Raw genomic sequence first — 26,042 nt, forward strand, 5'->3', positions numbered from 1 at the left:
GTGAGACCTCCGATTGGCGTGAAGTCACCAGTGGAGTCCCACAGGGCTCTGTACTCGGTCCTATCTTGTTTCTGATATATGTAAATGATCTCCCAGAGGGTATCGATTCATTTCTCTCAATGTTTGCAGACGATGCTAAAATTATGAGAAGGATTAAAACAGAAGAGGACTGTTTGAGGCTTCAAGAAGACCTAGACAAGCTGAAGGAATGGTCGAACAAATGGTTGTTAGAGCTTAACCCAACCAAATGTAATGTAATGAAGATAGGTGTAGGGAGCAGGAGGCCAGATACAAGGTATCATCTGGGAGAGGAAATTCTTCAGGAGTCAGAGAAGGAAAAAGACTTGGGGGTTGATATCACGCCAGACCTGTCTCCTGCAGCACATATCAAGCGGATAACATCAGCGGCATATGCCAGGCTGGCCAACATACGAACGGCATTCAGAAACTTGTGTAAAGAATCATTCAGAACTTTGTATACCACATATGTCAGGCCAATCCTGGAGTATGCAGCCCCAGCATGGAGTCCATATCTAGTCAAGGATAAGACTAAACTGGAAAAGGTTCAAAGGTTTGCCACCAGACTAGTACCCGAGCTGAGAGGTATGAGCTACGAGGAGAGACTACGGGAATTAAACCTCACTTCGCTGGAAGACAGAAGAGTTAGGGGGGACATGATCACCACATTCAAGATTCTGAAGGGAATTGATAGGGTAGATAAAGACAGTCTATTTAACACAAGGGGAACACGCACAAGGGGACACAGGTGGAAACTGAGTGCCCAAATGAGCCACAGAGATATTAGAAAGAACTTTTTTAGTGTCAGAGTGGTGGACAAATGGAATGCATTAGGAAGAGATGTGGTGGAGGCTGACTCCATACACAGTTTCAAGTGTAGATATGATAGAGCCCGATAGGCTCAGGAATCTGTACACCTGTTGATTGACGGTTGAGAGGCGGGACCAAAGAGCCAGAGCTCAACCCCCGCAAACACAACTAGGTGAGTACAACTAGGTGAGTACACATACGTACAGTCAGGCTAGAAGGGATTAACACCTTTCGTGGAAAAGGGATGAAACCTCACTCATAATCCACCCCCTCTCTTACCCCCTTCTCTTACCTGCCGTAATCTGCAGACAGATTACTAATTCTTGCTCTCTCTCTCTCTTGCTCTCTCTCTCTCTTGCTCTCTCTCTCTCTTGCTCTCTCTCTTGACAAGGGGCAAAATGGCAGGTGGACGCAACAGGGACACAGGGAACAGCCAGAGTGACCAAACGAAGGACATGTTAACCCAAGTTCTGGAGGAATTCAGGAAGGAGATGCAGGAAATGAGGATTACAATTAACAACCTGCAAAATGAGCTGACATCAGCAAGGGAGGAGATCAAATCCCTCACAGAGAAAAATAAAGAGACCGAGCATCAGATTATCATCCAAAGGGAAGGTGGGAGTGTTACATTGGAAGGAAATGCCTTTGTACCTGAAACATTTGCGGACATACTGAAAAAGAGCTCAGAAGCAATGGACACAGTGAGGGAGGTAGCCATGCAAGCAGCTACCTCACAGGAAGCAGCAAGGTGCACCACTCAGCTGCTTGAGAGAAAAAGATCAGTGGTAGTTGTAGGCATCAAAGAACAGGAAGGATCCAACAGGCAAGAATGGAATAGCAAGGATAGAGAGGCAGTACATGGGCTACTGAAGGGGTTACAGATGGAAGGGGCTGAACAAAACATTGAGAAGGTTTTCAGGTTGGGCTGGTACAACAAGGACAGAAACCGACTTGTAAAGGTCGTGTTTACAAACGAAACCACAAAGGAGGATATTCTCGAAAGGAAGAGTCGTCTGCAGCATGTGGAGGGATACAAAAAAGCATTCCTGCAGAGGGACAGGACGAAGGAGGAGAGAGCCAGGGCAGCAGAGGCAAGGAGGAAGTGCAGGGAGAGAGGAGCAAACCAGGAAATCACAGCCCCCAACACAACAGCCCTAGAGACAAGAGGCGAACCCAAGACCAGCATCCCAGCAACACCAGAGGGGAGGGCAACACCACCACCCCCCTCTGCATAGAAACCCTCCCTTCCCTCACCCTACCTGCCCCCCCTCAACCATCCCTCCCTCCCCCCCATTCTGACCCTGTCACCCCTTCCCCATTCCCATCATGTTCCCCCTCCCACCTTCCCCCCCCCTGTTCCCCCTCCCCCTTCATCCTATACCCTCCCTATCCCTCCTCCCCCCTCACCCCGTATCCTCCATGTCCTTCCTATCTCCTTAACCCACACCCTACCTGTCACCCTCCCCTGAAACCCCCACCCCCCACCCCAAAATCCTCTGAGACCCTACAAACCACCTCACAGATCTTCTCACCCACGGAACAGCTTCCCACACCACCAGAATGCTCGCCAAGAAAGGGACAACAAAATGAACAGAAGAAAGTGAGCTTCAAGACAATGTACACTAACATAGATGGGATTACAAATAAAACAAGTGAACTCGGAGAATGGGCACTAGAAGAAAACCCAGACATAATAGCACTCACAGAAACAATCCTAATGAAAACTATAACAAATGCAGCGTTTCCACAGGGCTACTATGTAGTGAGGAAAGAGAGAGAAGGGAGAGGAGGAGGTGGTGTAGCTTTGCTACTAAGAGAAGGTTGGAGTTTTGAAGAGAAGGTAGTTCAGAACTGTGAAGGTTTCAGTGACTACATATCAGGCACCATAGCAACTGGAGGACAGAAATTTATAGTAGTAGTCATATATAACCCCGCACCAATGACAGAAGACCCAGACAGGAATATGATAGAAACAACTTGGCCACCATCAATATAATAGAGAGAGCAGCTTCTGTGGCTAGCAGGAACGGATCCAGGCTACTAATCATGGCAGACTTCAACCATGGGAAGATAGATTTGGGGAACAGAGACCCACATGGAGGCCCAGACACATGGAGAGCTAAGCTGTTGGATGTGGCAACAAGAAACTTTCTAATTCAACACGTCAAGGGACTAACAAGAATGAGAGGGGACGAACCAGCTTTGCTTGATCTGATATTTACCCTAAATGAGTCGGATTTAAGGGAAGTTAAGTTGGAAGCCCCCTTGGGAATGAGTGGTCATAGTGTATTGAGCTTTGAGTACCTGGTTGAGCTAGGAATTAACACCCCCAAAAATGAACTGGGAAACAAAGGGCTGGCGTACCGAAAGGGAAACTATGAGGAGATGAAAAAATTCCTATGGGATATGCATTGGGACACAGAACTCGGAACCAAGTCCGTACAAGACATGATGGACTATGTCACCCAAAAATGTCAGGAGGCTGTAGGCAGGTTTGTCCCAGCTTACAGCCAGCATGGGTTTGTCCCAAGGTTCCAGGAGGTCTTTGCAATAGAACAGGGAGAAGTCACGGCGCTAGGAGAGGTGGCAGCAAACCAGGTGACCTTGGAAAGGTTCGAATTTACAAGAGATGAGGTCAAGAAGCGCCTATTGGAGCTGGACGTGAGAAAAGCTGTTGGGCCGGATGGAATCTCACCATGGGTATTGAAAGAGTGTGCAGGAGCACTTTGCTTGCCACTCTCCATAGTTGAGAGTAGGTCACTGGAAACGGGAAACTTACCAGAAATATGGAAGACTGCTAATGTAGTACCAATATTTAAAAAGGGTAGCAGACAAGAGGCACTGAACTACAGGCCAGTGTCTTTAACTTGTATACCATGCAAGGTGATGGAGAAGATTGTGGGAAAAAAACCTAGTATCACATCTGGAGAGAAGAGACTTCGTGACAACCCATCAACATGGGTTCAGGGAGGGTAAATCTTGCCTCACAGGCTTGATAGAATTCTATGATCAGGTGACAAAGATTAAGCAAGAAAGGGAAGGATGGGCGGGCTGCATTTTTTTGGAGTGTCGGAAAGCCTTTGACACAGTACCCCATAAAAGGTTGATGCATAAGCTGGAGAAACAGGCAGGTATAACTGGTAGGGCGCTCCAGTGGATAAGGGAGTACCTAAGCAATAGGAAGCAGAGAGTTAGTGAAGGGTGAGACCTCAGAATGACGTGAAGTCACCAGTGGAGTCCCACAGGGCTCTGTGCTTGGACCTATCCTGTTTCTGATATACGTAAATGATCTCCCAGAGGGTATAGACTCATTCCTCTCAATGTTTGCTGACGACGCCAAAATTATGAGAAGGATTAAGACAGAGGAAGACAGCTTGAGGCTTCAAGAAGACCTGGACAAGCTGCAGGAATGGTCGAACAAATGGCTGTTAGAGTTTAACCCAAGCAAACGTAATGTAATGAAGATAGGGGTAGGAAGCAGGAGACCAGATACAAGGTATCATTTGGGAGATGAAATACTTCAAGAGTCAGAGAGAGAGAGAGAGAAAGACCTGGAGATTGATATCACGCCAGACCTGTCCCCTGAAGCTCATATCAAGAGGATAACATCAGCAGCATATGCCAGGTTGGCTAACATAAGAACGGCCTTTAGAAACTTGTGTAAGGAATCTTTCAGAACATTATATACCACATATGTCAGACCAATCCTGGAGTATACGGCTCCAGCATGGAGTCCATATCTAGTCAAGCATAAGACAAAACTGGAAAAGGTTCAAAGGTTTGCCACCAGACTAGTACCCGAGCTGAGAGGTATGAACTACGAGGAGAGACTACGGGAATTTAACCTCACTTCGTTGAAAGACAGAAGAGGTAGAGGGGACATGATCACCACATTCAAGATTCTCAAGGGAATCGACAGGGTTGATAAAGACAGGCTATTTAACACAAGGGGCACACGCACTAGGGGACACAGGTGGAAACTGAACGCCCAAATGAGCCACAGAGATATTAGAAAGAACTTTTTTAGTGTCAGAGTGGTTGACAAATGGAATGCATTAGGAAGTGATGTGTTGGAGGCTGACTCCATACACAGTTTCAAGTGTAGATATGATAGAGCCCAATAGGCTCAGTAATCTGTACACCTGTTGATTGACGGTTGAGAGGCGGGACCAAAGAGCCAGAGCTCAACCCACGCAAGCACAATTAGGTGAGTACAATTAGGTGAGTACACACACACACACACACACACACTACGAGGCAACTGGAATTCGAGGTGCATTTACCTGATGTACCAAAACTCAGACAGACATTACTTTAATCCTGCAACCTCGGGCCAAGATGTTGAATGGCTTCCCTACGGGTCAAGGAGACCTGCACCCCAGTAAGCCCCAAGACACACTGACTTCAATATTCTTAAACTACCCCTGGGAGACCTAAGGTTTTCCTCTGGAGCTTAGCTCCAGCTAGGAGCACCAATCAATTCAAAGTAAAGATGGAATATTCTGAGGCTGGGCCAATGGCATGGACAAGCCCTAACCTGGGGCTAAGAGCCATGGCCAGGTTGTGGGGCCGACCACCGGAGTCCTGCCAGTCAGCAGGTCCAGCCCCCGATGTGTGATGGCTTCCTTTTTTTTTTGAAGGGCAAGAGCTACGAGGAGAGGTTAGCAGCATTAAACATGCCAAAACTAGAAGATAGAAGAAAAAGAGGTGATATGATCACTACATACAAAATAGTAACAGGAATTGATAAAATCGACAGGGAAGATTTCCTGAGACCTGGCACTTCAAGAGCAATAGGTCATAGATTTAAACTAACTAAACACAGATGCCGAAGAAATATAAGAAAATTCACCTTCGCAAATAGAGTGGTAGACGGTTGGAACAAGTTAAGTGAGAAGGTGGTGGAGGCCAAGACCGTCAGTAGTTTCAAAGCGTTATATGACAAAGAGTGCTGGGAAGACGGGACACCACGAGCGTAGCTCTCATCCTGTAACTACACTTAGGTAATTACACACACACACACACACACACACACACACACACACACACACACACACACACACACACACACACACACACACACACACACACACACACACACAATCACACACACACACACACACTCAATCACACACACACACACACTCACACACACACACACACACACACACACACACACACACACACACACACACACACACACACACACACACACACACACACACACACACACACACACACTTTATCCCAAGTTCATTCCCAAGAGGCAGACAAGAGGAGCTCCACCATATTTCAACAATCCGAAGTATTGTAGTACAGGATGATGATAGTGAGTGGTGTCCCAGTGAACATAAAGGTATAGTGCTTTTGAAAAATAGGTGAGATAACAGGAATGTGCCAGGGGAAGTGAAAAATTGGATGAGAAAAAGTTGCCCTAGTATTTCCAGTGCAGAGAACAACATTCAAGATGGCCGCCGGCAAGAGGAAATACAAAACAGAGCTTGATTTTGCTGGATTCAATGAAGAAAGCATTGATATAACCAGTCTATACAACAAGTTGGTAAAATTAGATACTTTAGTGAATTTTTATGTAGAAATAATTAGTAAATTGAAAGAAAGTAATGACCATTTAAATAGCAAAGTTGTATGTCTTGAGGGTTTAGTGAAAGACTTGTGCAAGGATTAGAATCAATTGGAAACAAATTGCAAAGCCATGGAAGAAGAAAATAAACTCTTAAAAATAGCTATGGAAGAAGTTAAAGTAAATTTAAACATAAATGTCTACAATAGGTTAGGTAAGGAAATTCAACAGGAGAAACAGCTTTTGTCAGCACAGATGGAGGAAGTTACACAGGGAATAGAACAGTGCAAGAAAGATATGCAACTCACCTATGCACAAGTGGCCAAGGAGAAGGAAAAAATTGAAGAAGCAGTAAAGGAAGCCAAACACTGCAGCAACAAAGATAAAACAAACATTAGGCTGGAAGTGAGAAAAGAATTGGCATCTAACCCGAAGTTGGTGCAAAACACAGTTGATCGGAGTAAGTCCCTGATAATTTTTGGCTGCAAAGAAAAGGAGATAACATCTAGGTCAGAAAGAGCTGTAGAAGAAGCAAAAGTAGTAGATAAAATTGTTGGCCTCGTGGAAGGTCTTACAACCATAGAGAATGTGGGCGACTACAGGAGAATAGGCAGATTTGCAATAGGGAAAGATCGACCTTTGAGGATCACCCTAAATGGTGCCAATCAGATGGAAGAAGTACTAAGGAATGCTAGAAAATTACAAAATGATGAGGATGGAAAAGCGTGGTCGCTAAGACGAGATCTTTCAAAAGAAGATAGGGAGAAGCTGAAACTGAACCTCGCCGAGGCAAAACGTTTAAAAAGAGCAGGAATGAAGAAGAAATCAATTCTTTTTTCTACAAAGTGATAGGGGTAGGCAGACCAGTAAAGTGGTACATAAAGGCAAACCAACAAAATCATTAGAGAGAGGGGGAGTGAAAAATAAGAAGAGGGGGAACAAGTTCCTGAAGATTGCATACACCAACATAGATGGAGTAAGATCGAAGATACTGGAGTTAAGTGATGTAATACAGCTGCAGACACCAGACATTGTTGCACTCACGGAGACAAAACTTGAAGATGTTATTTTAAACGAGGTCATATTCCCAAGAGGCTACTCAATTTGGAGACGGGACAGAAAAATTAGGAAAGGCGGTGGCGTTGCTGTGCTGGTGAAAGAACACCTAAAGGTGAACGAAATAATGACTGCCAATCCACAAGAAGTTGACATAATAGCACAAGAGATCTGCCATGAGGATGATAAACTAATGATCATAAATGCATATAGTCCACCGCCAAGCAGCACATGGTCAAAGGAGGAGCTAGATAGTAAACGAGAAGGTCATATAAGAATAATAAGAGAGATCATAGCGAGAGCAGATAACGATAGATCACGACTGTTGATAGTCGGCGACTTCAACTTGAAATCCATAGACTGGGAAGCATATGAAGCTAAAACAAAAGATTTTTGGATCTGTAAATTTGTAGACCTCATCCTGGAAACATTCTTGTATCAACATGTTAAACAAGCTACGAGGATGAGGGAAGGGGACGTTCCCTCCATGCTAGATTTGATATTTACCAGGAAGGAGGAAGAAATATTTGACATCTAGTACCTTCCTCCCTTGGGTAAAAGTGACCATGTCTTTTTGGGAATAAAGTATGCAATGCGTTATAATCTGGAAGAAAATAAGAAGGTTGATGCAATTGAAAAACCTGACTTCAGGAGAGGACATTATGGCAACCTTAGAAATTTTTTTAGTGAGTATAATTGGACAGACTTGTTGCTAGGCAAGGAAGTGAATGAGAAGTATGTCAAGTTTTGTGAAATATATGATAAAGGCACAAAAAAATTTATACCAAAACAGAGATGCAGAACTAGGAAACAGGATACGTTCAACAGAAATTGCGAGAGGGCCAGAGACCAAAAGACACAAAAATGGAATCAATACAGGAAGAGCCCAAATCCCCAAACATACCAGCGATACAAAGATGCGAGAAACAACTACACAGCAGTGAGGAGAGAGGCAGAAAGAAATTTTGAAAAAAGGATTGCAGACAATTGTAAAACAGAACCAGGTCTATTCTATAAATTCATAAACAACAAATTGCAGGTAAAGGATAATATTCAGAGGTTGAAAATGGGAAATAGATTCACGGAAAATGAAAAGGCAATTCCAGCATTCAGCATTCCACTGCAACTGATTTTTCAGGCATCCCTTTTTACAGGAGTTGTAGCTGATGTGTGGAAAAAGGCTAACATAGTTCCAATCTACAAAAGTGGAAGCAGGGAAGACCCCCTTAATTATAGACCTGTATCATTAACAAGTGTAATAGTCAAAATATTGGAAAAAATAATTAAAACTAAATGGGTAGAACACCTGGAGAGAAATGATATAATATCAGACAGTAGTATGGTTTTCGATCTGGAAGATCCTGTGTATCGAATTTACTCAGTTTCTATGATCGAGCAACGGGGATATTACAGGAAAGAGATGGTTGGGTTGACTGCATCTATCTGGACTTAAAAAAGGCTTTCGAGAGAGTTCCACATAAGAGGTTGTTCTGGAAACTGGAAAATATTGGAGGGGTGACAGGTAAGCTTCTAACATGGATGAAAAATTTTCGGACTGATAGAAAAATGAGGGCAGTGATCAGAGGCAATGCATCGGACTGGAGAAATGTAACAAGTGGAGTACCACGAGGTTCAGTTCTTGCACCAGTGATGTTTATTGTCTACATAAATGATCTACCAGTTGGTATACAGAATTATATGAACATGTTTGCTGATGATGCTAAGATAATAGGAAGGATAAGAAACTTAGATGATTGTCATGCCCTTCAAGATGACCTGGACAAAATAAGTATATGGAGCACCACTTGGCAAATGGAATTTAATGTTAATAAATGCCATGTTATAGAATGTGGAATAGGAGAACATAGACCCCACACAACCTATATATTATGTGAGAAATCTTTAAAGAATTCTGATAAAGAAAGAGATCTAGGGGTGGTTCTAGATAGAAAACTATCACCTGAGGAACACATAAAGAATATTGTGCGAGATGCCTATGCCACGCTTTCTAACTTCAGAATTGCTTTTAAATACATGGATGGCGATATACTAAAAAAATTGTTCACGACCTTTGTTAGGCCAAAGCTAGAATATGCAGCTGTTGTGTGGTGCCCATATCTTAAGAATCACATCAACAAACTGGAAAAGATGCAAAGACATGCTACTAAGTGGCTCCCAGAACTGAAGGGCAAGAGCTACGAGGAGAGGTTAGAGGCATTAAATATGCCAAACTAGAAGACAGAAGAAAAAGAGGTGATATGATCACTACATACAAAATAGTAACAGGAATTGATAAAATCGATAGGGAAGATTTCCTGAGACCTGGAACTTTAAGAACAAGAGGTCATAGATATAAACTAGCTAAACACAGATGCCGAAGAAATATAAGAAAATTCACTTTCGCAAACAGAGTGGTAAACGGTTGGAACAAGTTAGGTGAGAAGGTGGTGGAGGCCAAGACGGTCAGTAGTTTCAAAGCGTTATATGATAAAGAGTGCTGGGAAGACGGGACACCACGAGCGTAGCTCTCATCCTGTAACTACACTTACGTAATTACTTAGGTAATTACACACACACACACACACACACACACACACACACACACACACACACACACACACACACACACGCACGCACGCACGCACACGCACACACACACACACACACACACACACACACACACACACACACACACACACACACACACACACGCACACACGCACGCACGCACACGCACACACACACACACACACACACACACACACACACACACACACACACACACACACACACACACACACATACATTAGGGGGGACATGATCACCACATTCAAGATCCTCAAGGGAATTGACAGGGTTGATAAAGACAGGCTGTTTAACACAAGGGGCACACGCACAAGGGGACACAGGTGGAAACTGAGTGCCCAAATGAGCCACAGAGATATTAGAAAGAACTTTTTTAGTGTCAGAGTGGTTGACAAATGGAATGCATTAGGAAGTGATGTGGTGGAGGCTGACTCCATACACAGTTTCAAGTGTATATATGATAGAGCCCAATAGGCTCAGGAACCTGTACACCTGTTGATTGACAGTTGAGAGGCGGGACCAAAGAGCAAGAGCTCAACCCCCGCAAGCACAATTACGTGAGTACAATTAGGTAAGTACACACACACACAATCAACTAGGTGAGTACAACTAGACGAGTACAACTAGGTGGGTACACACACCGAGCAAGGAGGTACACAGACACACGGGCGTGCGGAGGGGTACACACCACCCTATCCCTCCCTCCCTCCCTTCCTCCCCTTTCTTCCCAAGCTCCAACTCCCCAACAAGAAGGGCATGTGCTACACAATCTGATCACCTGTATAATTATGCACAGACGCTCTACGTCCTCCAACACCCTATCCTAACCACACACCTCTAAACCATACTATGACATACTATGAGCGTCCGCGAGGGGCACCACTCGCAGCGCTGAATCGGCTGGTCCCGCTCTACCCAGACAGGTGGTTGCAGACGCTCTACGTCATAGATTTCCCTACTGTCAGCTACGAATGAAAGGTGGACAGGTGATCAATTCAAAGTCGTCATTCATGAGTGACTTGAATGACGACTCAGTCATTAAGTCACAGACGCAACTTTTTTTTTTAGTCACTCGGTGAATTTTTTTTATAATTAATTGTTGAAGTAAGTACGATTGTCTTAATTTGCCTGGAACCAGGAATTCGACGTGAATTTTAGGTTCATGTGAGGCTAGGACCGGACAGCGAGTCCCAGCAGGCCGGACAGAGAGTTCCAGCGGGCCAGAAAGAGAGTCCCAGCGGGCCGGATGGAGAGTCCCAGCGGGCCGGACAGAGAGTTCCAGCAGGCCGGAAAGAGAGTCCCAGTGGGCCGGACAGAGAGTCCCAGCGGGCCGGACAAAGAGTCCCAGCGGGCCGGAAAGAGAGTCCCAGCGGGCCGGACAGAGAGTCACAGCGGTCTGGACAGACAGTCCCAGCGGGCCGGACAGAGAGTCTCAGCGGGCCGGACAGAGAGTCCCAGCGGGCCGGACAGAGAGTCTCAGCGGGCCGGACAGAGAGTCCCAGCGGGCCGGACAGAGAGTCTCAGCGGGCCGGACAGAGAGTCCCAGGGGGCCGGACAGAAAGTCCCAGCGGGCCGGACAGAGAGTCACAGCGGTCTGGACAGACAGTCCCAGCGGTCCGGACAGAGAGTCCCAGCGGGCCGGACAGAGAGTCTCAGCGGGCCGGACAGACAGTCCCAGCGCGCCGGACAGAGAGTCCCAACGGGCCGGACAGAGAGTCCCAGCGGGCCGGACAGAGAGTCCCAGCGGTCTTTACAGAGAGTCCCAGCGGTCCGGACATACAGTCCCAGCGGGCCGGACAGACAGTCCCAGCGCGCCGGACAGAGAGTCCCAACGGGCCGGACAGAGAGTCCCAGCGGGCCGGACAGAGAGTCCCAGCGGTCTTTACAGAGAGTCCCAGCGGTCCGGACATACAGTCCCAGCGGGCCGGACAGAGTCCCAGCGGGCCGGACAGAGAGTCCCAGCGGGCCGGACAGAGAGTCCCAGCGGGCTGGACAGAGAGTCCCAGCGGGCCGGACAGAGTCCCAGCGAGTCTGACAGAGAGTCCCAGCGGGCCGGACAGAGAGTCCCAGCGGGCCGGACAGAGAGTCCCAGCGGGCCGGACAGAGTTCCAGCATGCTGGACAGAGTCCCAGCGGGCCGGACAGAGAGTCCCAGCGGGCCGGACAGAGAGTCCCAGCGGGCCGGACAGAGAGTCCCAACGGGCCGGACAGAGAGTCCCAGCGGACCGGACAGAGAGTCCCAGCCGGCCGGATAGAGAGTCAGAGCGAGCCGGACAGACAGTCCCAGCGGGCCGGATAGAGAGTCACAGCGGGCCGGATAGAGAGTCACAGCGAGCCGGACAGACAGTCCCATCGGGCCGGATAGAGAGTCCCAGCGGGCCGAACAGAGTGTCCCAGCGGGTCACATGTTGCCAGTGGACCGAATCCTGGAAGGTGTGGCTTCTAATGCTTTGCCTTCGCTGTCTCAGCGGTTCTGGTCATGCTCATGTTGCGCTTGGTTTCCCCCCCCCCCCTCCATGCTTTCCTTCCTCTATTAGCACATTAATGTATCGTACTGGTGTTTGATAGGCCTACACCAGCGCAGAGGCCAGGTAGTTATGTGGATGTCTCAAGTGCCAGAATCAATGCACCCGGGAGCTGCCTGGCTCCAGCCCAGAAAATGTCTATATATAATTTTCAGAAGAGCTTAGGTACCACACAATAAGATGGACGCTGTATGCAAGGTATAAATATGTGTAATGCCTCAAGTACTTATGTAGCTATGAATACATATGTAAAATACATTGTCTTGTTACAGGTGTATCTCAGCTGATGGAGTTCTCTGCCAGTCATCATGGAGCTGAACTGCTCTCTCAGAGTGCTCAGGTGGTCCAGCAACGCTCTCTCTCCCAGCAACAGTTGCAAAGCTGGCTGCTGAAAGTTTGGTCAGTTATGCAACATTTAGATCTACAAAGTGTAAGGCATGTAGCCTTGGTGCCTTGCAGTCCCAGTTTAACACATTCCTCCAAGCTAATAAGTCTTTCTTCTGCAATCATTGTGCAAAATGGATCAATACCGCTATCAGAAGATGCAATAGCTGCTCTGGGACTTTTAAAAGTGCAAGTAATTCCTAGACCTCCAGAATATGTTCGACATCATCAATTACACAGTTATTTCAGTAATTCTGATGCTCAAGGTGTATCCCAGGCGTTGCTTAAGGTGTTGACAATGCATGACAGTAATGATCTTGCATGCAACTTTAATAAGTGTAGAAATGATGCACTGGCTCAGGCTCTACTTAATGTTACTGAAATACACAATCTTCATCCAGATATTGTGAACCTTTACAAAGATCTTAATATCTTTAAAGCCAAAGGAGAGAACTGTTTTGTAACAGATGTAAACATTAATCAGTGTAGCAAAATATTTCCAGAGATCAGTAACTTTCCAGTCAATTTTCCTGAAACTTTCATTGTACCAGCCTCTGTGACTGACAGACAGCTTGCACAAAACTTGGGTGCCACTGAACTGTCAAAGGAAATGCTGTGCCTATTAGCCCTGCAGAACACGTACTCTGATAACGACACACACAAACTTGTGACATACATTTTCCAAGACAGTCTCTTACAGAGTAGTGAGAAAATTCTAAATCAACTTCGGTCTGTGAGATTTGTTCCCAACAGGAGTGGCACACTTTTGCTGCCAAGCCAGGTTTATGATCCTGAGGATATTGACAATGATGCTCTGATATCAGAAGATTTAAACCCACAAACCAGCTTTCAGAAATATTGTCCCATATTACGAGCTCTTGGGATGAAGAAAGTGTGCAATATGCCAACAAATGAATTCATTCAGATCATAACAAATTTTCATACGAAATCATTGACTGATGAGGAGAAAGTAAAGAAAGCAGCAGCTTTGCTTAGAGCAGCAAATCGTCGACCTGATTGCCATCAGATATGTCAAGCTGTAAGAGGTGTTAGTTTTGTATATGGTGAAACAACTAAACCAGCTGGCTATCCTCTCAGCTTAAATTGGGCAACATTTTCTGAACCATACAGACCTCAAGATATCAAGAGTTACAGTCACTTCAAGAATGTGCTGGGCTCTGTGGTCCCCCTGGTACATTGTTCCGACATTTGTAATGTTGCTGACAGCTTTGACTGGAATCACAAGCCAAGTGTTAACAGTCTTATTGAACATTTAAGACATATAATGATGGAATACCAAAATACAGAAGATGAATATTTTCCATTAATTAAGGAAACATACAAGCAGCTTTCAGCATTTGTTGATACTTCAGATGTTTGCTATTTAGACTCATTGTCAAATTCCCCGTGTGTGTTTACGGAGGCGGGCTTCAAGGACCCTAAGACAGTGTACATCTCTTCGCAGATTGGGGACATACAATTATTGCCATACATGTATTCTTTACCATTTGAATTCCGTGATTGTAGTAGTCTTTTTCATGCTCTAGGATGTTTTGAAACACAATCAAAGGAGCTGTTCTTGACACTTTTACGACAAATTCAACATCACCACTCCTCAGAGCAATGTGCAGATGTTGATTGTGACAGAAATATAGTTGTACAAGTTCTTCGTAAACTTGAACCTTTTTGCAAAGATATTCCTCCATGTGAACTGCTGTTGCCTGTGGAAAACACTAACGGAACGCTGGAACTAATTGATGTAAAGCAATGTTCTTATTCAGAACAATCATGTGAGTGGATTGACAGTGACGAACTGGGAATAAGAATAGTTCACAACAGTGTTGGAACCAAACTAGCAAAAGCTTTAGGTGTTGCACCTCTGAGTAAACATTTACTGGCTGGAGAAGAGGCTTTTATGGAATGGGGACAAGAGGAGCCGCTCACCACACGTCTCCACAACCTGCTCCGGCAGTACCGTGACGGTGTGGCAGTCATGAAGGAGTTGGTGCAGAATGCTGATGATGCTGGCGCCACCACTGTTTCCTTCCTCTATGATGAACGTCAAAATGACGATGCACGAACAAGACTTCTGAGCAATAAACTAGAAGAGTGTCAGGGTCCAGCTTTATGGGCCTATAATGATGCGCTCTTCACTGAGGAAGATTTCTCCAATTTAAGAAAATTAGGCGCAGGAACTAAGGAATATCAGTCCACAAAAATAGGAAAATTCGGACTTGGATTTTGTTCTGTTTATAACCTGACAGATGTGCCAAGCATTGTGAGTGGCACCAATTACATTATATTTGACCCACACATGACTTACTTAAACAGCAATAGCCAGACTCCTGGAGTGAGATTCAACTTTTCAAGCAAGAGAAATTTATATATGCTGAGTAAACTTAATGGACAATTTAAACCATTTAATGATGTTTTTGGCTGTAACATCCAACAGACAAAAAAGTTTGATGGCACTTTATTTCGCTTTCCATTAAGAACTGCATCCCAAGCCGGCACAAGTGAGATCAGTGATGTCACCTACAGGCAGAAAGACATGACAAAACTGCTTCAGATGTTTAGCAAGATTATTGGAGAACTTCTTCTCTTCACTCAGAATGTTAAGGACATCAAAGTGTTTCACTTAAATAAGAGTGCATCATCACCAACAGAGAAAGTGCTCTTATTTGAAAGTTTAAGAACAATAAAGAAAGTTTGTCCTTCACCGGCAACCTCTGCCTTCAGCAAAACAACTGATGAAACACAAGTGAAGAGAGTTGCTAAACTTTTTAATAATGATTTTAAATGGAACTTAGAAACTTTTCAAGAGAGCATTTTTTCAGAAGTAAAAGTTGTATGTTCAGAAGAAGGGAGTCAATTTAGTGGCGTTGACAAAGGTGTTTGGACCGTCACGTGGCTCACATCCTGGCACTGTGGCAACGGGGCATCATGTCAGTTTGCCGAAACTCTTGCAGGAAAAGCTCTACCTCTTGGTGCTGTGGCGATGCCATTAACAGAACACAATGATGGCTGGCAACCCATTAAGCTGTCAGAACTTCCTCAAGGATTTTATAATGAGAGCCATATGCACTGCTTTCTGCCATTGCCAGTAACAACGCGTCTGCCAGTACAAGTAAATGGCTTTTTTGAAGTGGCTCCAGACCGTACAAGTCTTCAGACGCAGACAGAGGATGATCGAGTGGAAGGTTCAGACTGGAATGAAACTTTGATGAATGATGCCATAAATGCTGCTTATCATAGCCTTATATCTTCTCTGAAAGTTGAAGGTCTTAGTCGGGACTGTCCATATTACTGCCTCTGGCCCGTATACCACGGCACAGATGATGAATTAGTATTAAACTTCACAAAGTATTTTTATAATACAATTGTCAGCGAGGCTCTGCCAGTCTTTCGGAGCAGAGGTGAATGGCATCCACTGAATGTCTGTAAGTTTCTAGAAGAAGACTTTTACGAACTACAAGACATTGGTAACATTGCCTATGAATATATGGAAAAGTTTTTGGGGTCTTCAGGCTTTATGATAGTGTTACCAAAGGAAATTGTTTCTGGATTCCAGTTTGATCAAATATGTGAACACATGGTCACTAAAGACTCCTTTTTCTTAAATGTTTTCATGCCAAACATAAGGGAGCAACACGTTACTCCAGAGAAGAGAAACAAGCTGACTTTGCATATCTTTGATACTAGGCATCCATGTTTTGAAAAGCTCAGAAATGTCTATTGTATTCCTACAATCCCAGAAGGAAAGTTAAGAAAGCCTTCTGACCTAATAGACCCTAAGAGTAGGATTGCAAAAATGTTCAGCACAGTCGATGAGAGATTTCCGGAGGACCTGTTTTGGAATAATTCTGATAGACATTATATTCTTTTGCATTTGGGAATGAATTCTGAATGTATTCCTTCAGAGATGGTCAAGAACAGAGCAAACACAATTGTGACATTGTCTTGCCCTAATTGTGCTGTTGAAAGATCTTTGGAAATCTTGCATTATATTGGAACTCGAGATAATGATGAACAAGAGAATATTGCAAAGATAATTCAGAATGTGTCGTTCTTACCTGTCATGGCCAAGCCACAAGACTGGCCCCTCACATGGAGAGGTGACACTACACTACACAAAGCCCAGGTGTGTGATGATCATGGCCAGCTTGGTAAGCTTAACATTCTGGGAGAGATGAAGTCTGTAGGGTTCTCTGAACCTCTTGACATGTGTTTGGGAGGATTCAAAGAGCTTGTTGGCAGCACAAATGTATTACTCTGGCAGCATAATATACATAATGTTGGGATATCTCATCTGCTGATGGAGAGACTTGGCATTATTGTTCACGAAGACAAGCTGCCTTTCAATAAAGTGTGTCAGCAGCTCAAAATATTATCTACTGTCTCGCCAGCAGTCGATAACATTAATAAAATATGCCATAAAATCTACAGGTATTTTGAGAACACTTTTCAGTCTTCAATTGCAATCATTCCCGAGGAATTTAAAGAGCTAAGAAATGAGAAAGTATTACTTACGAAACATGGCTTTATGGAACCCAGTCTTTTTGCACTTAATACTGAGATAGACTGTTCACCGGACTTGTTCTCAGTGCAAGGGGAAGGACTTGGCATGTACAAACATTTAACAGAAGCCCTTGCTATCGTACCAACCTTTCGTGCAGATGTTGTATTTCAAGTTATATGTCAAAAGAAAGAAAAATATAAATCAAATCAAATAAGTGAGCTAGAAGTGTCACAAATTTCCAAGCTTCTGGCATTGTTGTTTAATGTTCGACATTCGGGTGAGTTATGCCTTCACTTGCTGCACCTTCCTAATGCAGATGGTTATCTCTGCCCCATACGTAAGTTGTGTTGTGAAGATGGAGTTAAGCTCAGTTCCGGTAAATTTAACTGTTTGCATAAAAACATTTCTCTGTCGTTGGAAATGACAAATTGGCTAGGAATAAAAACAAAAACTCGGCAACGCCTTGAAAACTCTTCAAGTAGAATACATTTTGGTCAGAATGAGCCCTTAACCACCAGACTGAGGAACATTCTTCAAGAATATCCATGTGATTGTGGAATAATGAAGGAGCTGTTGCAGAATGCTGATGATGCAGGAGCAACAGAAATTGCCTTCATTAAAGACTTTAGAAATCTCTCTGATAAACAGTTGTTTGACAAGACTTGGGCGCCACTACAGGGACCTGCTCTTACTGTCTACAATAACAAAGGTTTCACAGAAAAAGATCTACAAAATATTCAAGACTTGGGTGACAGCAACAAACGCCAGGACCTAGCCAGCACAGGGCAGTATGGCATTGGGTTTAATGCTGTCTACCACTTGACCGATGCTCCATCATTCTTAACACGAGGCCCTGACCTCCCCCAGGGAGAGACTCTGTGCATGTTTGACCCTCACTGTCGTTATGACCCTATGGCGACTCCTGACCATCCTGGGGTTCAGTTTGTGAACCTCCAAGACTTGCGGAGAGATCATCCAGATTCTTTCCAAGGATATCTTGAAAATATTTTTCTTCAGCAAGAAGGCACAGTTTTTAGGCTTCCACTAAGGACTGAAAACAAGTCTGAAATATCTGACCCCTTCCCATGCTGGAAGCTGACACAAAAGTTGATTGAGTTCAAGAAGGAAATGGCAAAATGTTTGTTATTTTTAAGAAATGTTCGCAAAATTTCCATTATGAGCATTTCAGAAGGTGGAGAATGTTGCCCTGAATATTGTGTTGAGTCATCCATACAGCAACAAAATGAGCTCTTAAAGCTGCAACATATGATGGAAGAAATGAAGCATCTTGATGATAATTTATATTCTGTCTTTAATATAGACATGATGAGAGCATCTTATATAATGACAGTCACAGACACAAACAAGGCAAAATACACCTGGTATATTGTTCAGCAACTTGGTTCAGAAAATAAAGATAGTGTGCCAGAGATAGTGAAGGATGCCTTCTCCCGCAAGGACCTGAGTCTGCTTCCTCATGCTGGAGCCGCTATTCTTCTGGAAACCAACCAAGAGGAAATTAATGACTTATTTACAACATCTTGTTACCTTCCATTACCAGTAAAATCAGGCTTACCATTCAGTGTTAATGGACATTTTACTCTAAATTCTTCTCGACGGGATTTGTGGACCGGATCAGAGGATCCTAAAGCTCGGTGGAATACTTGGTTGATGAAGGAGGTGCTTGTCCCTGCTGCCGTGTGTGCTCTTAATTACTATAGGACATTCATTTTCCCAGAAAGTGATAATAAGATTACAAAAGAAAAGTATTTACTTAATATGAATCTGTATAAGATGACCTTGCCTGATGGAACTAATACTGAATCAAATAAATGGAAGGATCTTGTTAAGTGGTTTTATGAGTACATAATTGATCAAGAGCTACACTTCTTTGATGTTTTTGTTCCTGAAAATTATAATGTCTCTGGTCCACAAAACGGAGAGTTAAAATGGCATGCATTTAGAAAGTCCGGAAATAAATTTCCCCTTTACTTTGTCACTCCTCGTGGTGCTCCTATTAAAGTTCCTGTCTTAAACACACTAAGGAGGCTTGGCATGAAAGTGGGTAGCTCAGTTATGCTCGACAAGCTCACAAGTGTTGGAATCCCGTGTCACTGGCTGAAGCCAGATGTTGCTCTTGAGTTTCTCCAGTCCTGGGATAAAGATTACCCTGACAAGTGTAACCCAATGTTAAATAAAGACATTACTAAGACCCCATTTTTAAGTACAAACAACGTGAGTATTGTCTTCATTTACCTTACACACTCCAAAGATTTCCTCAGTAAATTAGAAGGCCTTCCACTGCTGCTTACTAATGACATGATCCTCAAATACTTTAATTCCAAGGAACCAGTATTTATTTCACCATACTGCCCCTTACTACCACATTCTGCACATGAATTTGTAAACATTAAGATGGTAAAATTATTGAAAGATTCTCAAGTAGACTACAAGAACATTAATGCCCTGAAAGAGTTCACATTAAAGGATCTGGCTGACAGACTGCATACAAATTTGGACAAGTCATATCATGGCTGTGAAGCCTTTTTGCCATTACGCGACGACCTCCATGATTGGTTAAAAATGCTTTGGAAATTTATAAAAGAGTATTTGAATTATAGTAAAAAGAACATTGGTAGTATTTTTGGGGCAGAACATATGGCATGTAATTATCAGCAGAAGAGAGAATATATTATGAACACTCTTGGAGACTGGGCATTGTATCCTTTAACTGACAACAACCAGAAATATTTAGTTACATTAAAGAACGCCTGGAGAGTTCTAGACCTTGACAACAATCCATCTTCAGTATTCCATCACTTGCCTGTTCCTCATCCATGTCTCAGTATTATTCCAGCTGGGTTACCCATTCACTTAACAGCAACATTAACAGATCCTTCAGTTTTGCTAGACAACCTCTACTTCCACAGAGAGAGAATTGCCCGCTATGTTAAACCAAGCGGGATGGAACCTTATAAAAAAATGACTGAGGTATTGGAATATTTTGGTGCACATTATTCTAGTACTTCACTCCCTCATTATAAACTCCGTTCACTCCCTATGTTTGAAGACGTTTGTGGAGTTGTGCAGAATTTGGAAGACAAGGACTTTATTGTACCAGTTGGGTCAAAGCTTGATTTAAAATATTTGGTTAAATTAGCAGAAAGTAAAAATATAATAATTTTAAAGAAAGGAACATCAAATGCAAAATGTTTCTACCAATACTTGAGTTCAGGATGTCTTCTGGAGGATCTGGAAATTTATACTAAACTAATTCTGCCAAATTTTAAGTATTTGTCACCTCAAGAACGAACCTACTATCTGGAAAAGATACGAGATGAACTAAAAGAAGCACATATGGCAGAAGTGTATTGGAACCAAAGTCTAATAAATGTTGTTTCAATATTAAAAAAGACTCCTTTTATAGAGCTAAATGGAAGTTGGAAAACTGCAGACAATTTCTATGATCCCAATAATCCAGTATTCAAAGTGATGGAGCTGAATAATTTACCAGAAGAATGGTTATCACAAGAATGGCAGCACTTTCTCAAATTGTCTGGCATGGTACATGAACTGACTGCTGAAATGTACGTGAAGTATGCGAGAACATTATCACCTAATGATTCTAAAGTTAGACTAAAGTCTGAAGTTCTCACAAAATACCTTTTTGACAAGTATGATAATCTAAAGTGCAATGTTTCACAGATAAGGAATATTGAATTTCTTGTGCCACATGAGAGTGAAGAATTAGAGGAGATTCTCCCGCACTTCAGAACTGCATCTGGATTGTTGTCTTTCTCTAGCGGCGTGCCATCAGAATTTGCTAATATTCTGTGGACAACTGCAAGCCTTTTGCCACGTTATGCAACGTCATGCAGGAGTGATATTAAGAAACATCTGAACATCGTGGACGCTCCACCTGAAGAAAAGGTTCTTGAGCACATACAAAATCTTTGTAGATTTTTAAAATCTAAACAAAAGAACTCAAATGCCGCCATTGAGAGTATAATGGAAAGTATTTACCAGCATTTACAAAAGTGCAGAAACAGTGTTCATGATACACTTGCTTGCCAGAGAACTCCTGTAGTGCATATACCGACGCACTCAACCTTTGTTGCTGCTGATTGTGTGATTGAACAATTGGAAGTTGAAATTATCCCATATTTATTGAGAGTTCCAACAATATATGGAAAATATATTGATGTTTTTAAGAAACTTGGAGCCCTTGAGGTCGCTACGTGTGACTCGTATGCTCAAGTATTGAAAATGATTTATGAAGAAAGTGGCGGGAAAGTATTGCATCCTGAAGAATCTAAGTGTATGAAGGCGGCTCTTGAAGGCTTGGTGAAAAAGAAATCAAATCTCAAAGACCTGAAGGTTTCTGAACTATATCTCCCAACAAAGGAACGAAAATTGGAAAAGTCTTCTGAAATGTATGTGCAAGATGTTGAATATTTAGAGAACGGGAAAGGAAAATTAAACATACTAATATTTGCCGGGTTTAAAGTCTTAAAGATAGAAATGACTGATAGTGACTTTGTGAATATGTTGCCTAAGAATTTGCAGCCAAATCTTTTGTCTCAAGTTGTGAAGGAAAACCTTGACAGCAATACCGAGGAAATAACAACAGAATTACTTAAAGAGTTAAGACAAATCTTGCATTCAGATACTATTAAACTGAATATATTGAGAATTATAAATCATGATAGAGTATCTTCAGGATCATGTTTAGATAAAGCTGAAATAAAAGAATTGATGGATAGTCTTGACAGAGTGGAGGTGAAGCAGTTGAAGGTAATTACCACCACTCTAACGGTTAATGAAGACGAAGTTGGGAAACGAGACAGGCAGTTCTTTGTACAAGTTTGTAATAGAGAAGAGAGAAAAGTTACACTTTATATTTCTGAAACCATTGACAGTACTCTTGTTGTCTGTGGACTGTGTAAAACGTACAGAGAACTACTTAAGTTAGTTACAGCATCAGTGATGGAGAATTTAGGACACATATTGAGGTTATATGAGAAACCACATGAAATTCCTTCATTACTGAATAACTTAGGCATTACTACATGGGAAGGTCAGAATAGTGCATATGAGTGCTATCAAACAGATGTAGGTTCATACCTCGATGAAGATCTAATCCATTTGCTGGATAATGAATTTTGTCAGTTCCACGAGGGAGAGATTGTCTGTATGAAGAAGTACATTCTTGAAGGAGATGAATCTACCGAAGATAATATATACATAATTGTTCAAGTAAAGCGCTTGGTGAGAAGTCATGATAGCTTATTTATGAATGAATACGAAGTTGACACTGGATGTGAAGCAAAGTCCTGCATGATAGTTCGAGCCCATCAGCTGTACAAGTTTGTAAGAGCTAAGGAAAGTATGAGAAGTGATGTGGTACAAACTGATGGGGTCTTAACCGAAGATGAACCTGGCAGTCTCTCTGAGAAAGAAATTATGAAGAATATAAAGAAACAATTAAAAGAAATATGGAAAGTTAAAGATGAAAAAGAAAGGCGGCACCTCTTACGGCGCTTGATCCTCAAGTGGCATCCAGACAAGAACCTTGAGAGAGTGGGACTCTGTACCCGCGTGATGCAATATATGCAACACCTGGTGAAGCGTCTGGAGAATGGAGAGATTATTCCAGACGATGAAGATGTTACAAGTGAAAATACTTTCAGCGGTCCCTCCAGTGCCTACAGTAATACATTCAAACCAACATCCAGTGATTTCTTCAGTAAAACATTCAAAACAACATCCAGTTATTTCTTCAGTAAAACATTCAAAACAACTTCTAGTGATTTCTTCAGCAGTGCATTCAACTCACCGCGCAGCCAATCCTCAGGTTCCTTCAAGTATTTCAGAAGTAAGATGAAGGAGAGAAAGTTGCCTGATCGTCTTGAAGCCAACAAGTGGCTTAAACAAGCAGAACATGACTTTGGCGAAGCACAGAGACGTGACGGAGGGTCTTCCTGCTGGACCATGTACATGTGTCATCAGGTAAGTGTACACTTTTGTTATGTTCTTTTGTGCTATAACACTTGTGTGTGTATGTTGTAGGTTTTGTGCTACAACACTTATGTGTGTATGTTGTAGGTTTTGTGCTACAACACTTATGTGTGTATGTTGTAGGTTTTGTGCTACAACACTTATGTGTGTATGTTGTAGGTTTTGTGCTACAACACTTATGTGTGTATGTTGTAGGTTTTGTGCTACAACACTTATGTGTGTATGTTGTAGGTTTTGTGCTACAACACTTATGTGTGTATATTGTAGGTTTTGTTCTACAACACTTATGTGTGTAGGTTTTGTGCTACAACACTTATGTATGTGTATTGTAGGTTATAAAATACGAATTAAGTAATGTATACTTAGATGTGGAGTCCCTGTGCCGGGTGTGGGAGTCCCTGTGCCGGGTGTGGGAGTCCCTGTGCCGGGTATGGGAGTCCCTGTGCCGGGTGTGGGAGTCCCTGTGCCGAGTGTGGAGTCCCTCTGCCAGGTGTGGGAGTCCCTGTGCCAGGTGTGGAGTCCCTGTGCCGGGTGTGGAGTCCCTTTGCCAGGTGTGGGAGTCCCTGTGCCAGGTGTGGAATACCTGTGCCTTCTTTTACCAACTTCGAGGTCAACTCCGGAGCGGGAGCCTCCTAGGGGCAGTTCGTTGTTGCCTTCAACCTCGTCCTGACAGTTCCTGCGACAGCCCGGGAAACAATCGTATGGACGTTTGCCTTTCCATTGGAGACTTTCGGCGCCGTCGAGAGGGGGGAAGACCTGCTGCATGGGTGACAGCTTCTCCTCCGTATCAACCTACCCTGGCTTTGTGCCCTGGAGAGGCCACTCCAGACCGACAACCAGAGCGCACCTCAATAGTCTCAATAGCGTGTATATATGAGGGCAGGAGGAGAAAACCCAGATGATGAGGAGGTATGGTGGATGAGTGAGGGAGGAAGGTGACCACACTTTGTGACTCTACCCCAGTCTGTAGTGGTGATGTATGGGTTCCTGTGGTGTCTGTAGTGGTGGTGTATGGGTTCCTGTGGTGTCTGTAGTGGTGATGTATGGGTTCCTGTGGTGTCTGTAGTGGTGATGTATGGGTTCCTGTGGTGTCTGTAGTGGTGGTGTATGGGTTCCTGTGGTGTCTGTAGTGGTGGTGTATGGGTTCCTGTGGTGTCTGTAGTGGTGATGTATGGGTTCCTGTGATGTCTGTAGTGGTGATGTATGGGTTCCTGTGATGTCTGTAGTGGTGGTGTATGGGTTCCTGTGATGTCTGTAGTGGTGATGTATGGGTTCCTGTGATGTCTGTAGTGGTGATGTATGGGTTCCTGTGATGTCTGTAGTGGTGATGTATGGGTTCCTGTGATGTCTGTAGTGGTGATGTATGGGTTCCTGTGGTGTAATGTAGTGGTGATGTATGGGTTCCTGTGGTGTCTGGAGTGGTGATGTATGGGTTCCTGTGGTGTAATGTGGTGGTGGTGTATGGGTTCCTGTGGTGTCTGTAGTGGTGATGTATGGGTTCCTGTGGTGTAATGTAGTGGTGATGTATGGGTTCCTGTGGTGTAATGGTGGTGTATGGGTTCCTGTGGTGTAATGTAGTGGTGGTGTATGGGTTCCTGTGGTGTAATGTAGTGGTGGTGTATGGGTTCCTGTGGTGTCTGTAGTGGTGGTGTATGGGTTCCTGTGGTGTCTGTAGTGGTGGTGTATGGGTTCCTGTGGTGTCTGTAGTGGTGATGTATGGGTTCCTGTGGTGTCTGTAGTGGTGATGTATGGGTTCCTGTGGTGTCTGTAGTGGTGGTGTATGGGTTCCTGTGGTGTCTGTAGTGGTGGTGAATGGGTTCCTGTGGTGTCTGTAGTGGTGATGTATGGGTTCCTGTGATGTCTGTAGTGGTGATGTATGGGTTCCTGTGATGTCTGTAGTGGTGGTGTATGGGTTCCTGTGATGTCTGTAGTGGTGATGTATGGGTTCCTGTGATGTCTGTAGTGGTGATGTATGGGTTCCTGTGATGTCTGTAGTGGTGATGTATGGGTTCCTGTGATGTCTGTAGTGGTGATGTATGGGTTCCTGTGGTGTAATGTAGTGGTGATGTATGGGTTCCTGTGGTGTCTGGAGTGGTGATGTATGGGTTCCTGTGGTGTAATGTGGTGGTGGTGTATGGGTTCCTGTGGTGTCTGTAGTGGTGATGTATGGGTTCCTGTGGTGTAATGTAGTGGTGATGTATGGGTTCCTGTGGTGTAATGGTGGTGTATGGGTTCCTGTGGTGTAATGTAGTGGTGGTGTATGGGTTCCTGTGGTGTAATGTAGTGGTGGTGTATGGGTTCCTGTGGTGTCTGTAGTGGTGGTGTATGGGTTCCTGTGGTGTCTGTAGTGGTGGTGTATGGGTTCCTGTGGTGTCTGTAGTGGTGGTGTATGGGTTCCTGTGGTGTCTGTAGTGGTGGTGTATGGTTTCCTGTGGTGTCTGTAGTGGTGGTGTATGGGTTCCTGTGGTGTCTGTAGTGGTGGTGTATGGGTTCCTGTGGTGTAATGTAGTGGTAATGTATGGGTTCCTGTGGTGTAATGGTGGTGT

The 26,042-nt window shown here is 43.8% G+C and overlaps 1 protein-coding gene across 1 annotated transcript in view; it reads left to right on the plus strand.

Moving 5' to 3' along the window:
- The window catches only part of LOC123753520 (sacsin), a 200,989-nt gene that overhangs the window by 145,352 nt on the left and 29,595 nt on the right, over positions 1–26,042 (plus strand). The window contains exon 5 of the mRNA XM_069330757.1: positions 12,848–23,487. Within this exon, the coding sequence (XP_069186858.1) occupies positions 12,848–23,487 (10,640 nt within the window). The remainder of the gene's footprint in view (positions 1–12,847; positions 23,488–26,042) is intronic.

This window comes from Procambarus clarkii, chromosome 24 (assembly GCF_040958095.1).
Source record: "Procambarus clarkii isolate CNS0578487 chromosome 24, FALCON_Pclarkii_2.0, whole genome shotgun sequence".
Classification (NCBI taxonomy): Eukaryota; Metazoa; Arthropoda; class Malacostraca; order Decapoda; family Cambaridae; genus Procambarus; species Procambarus clarkii.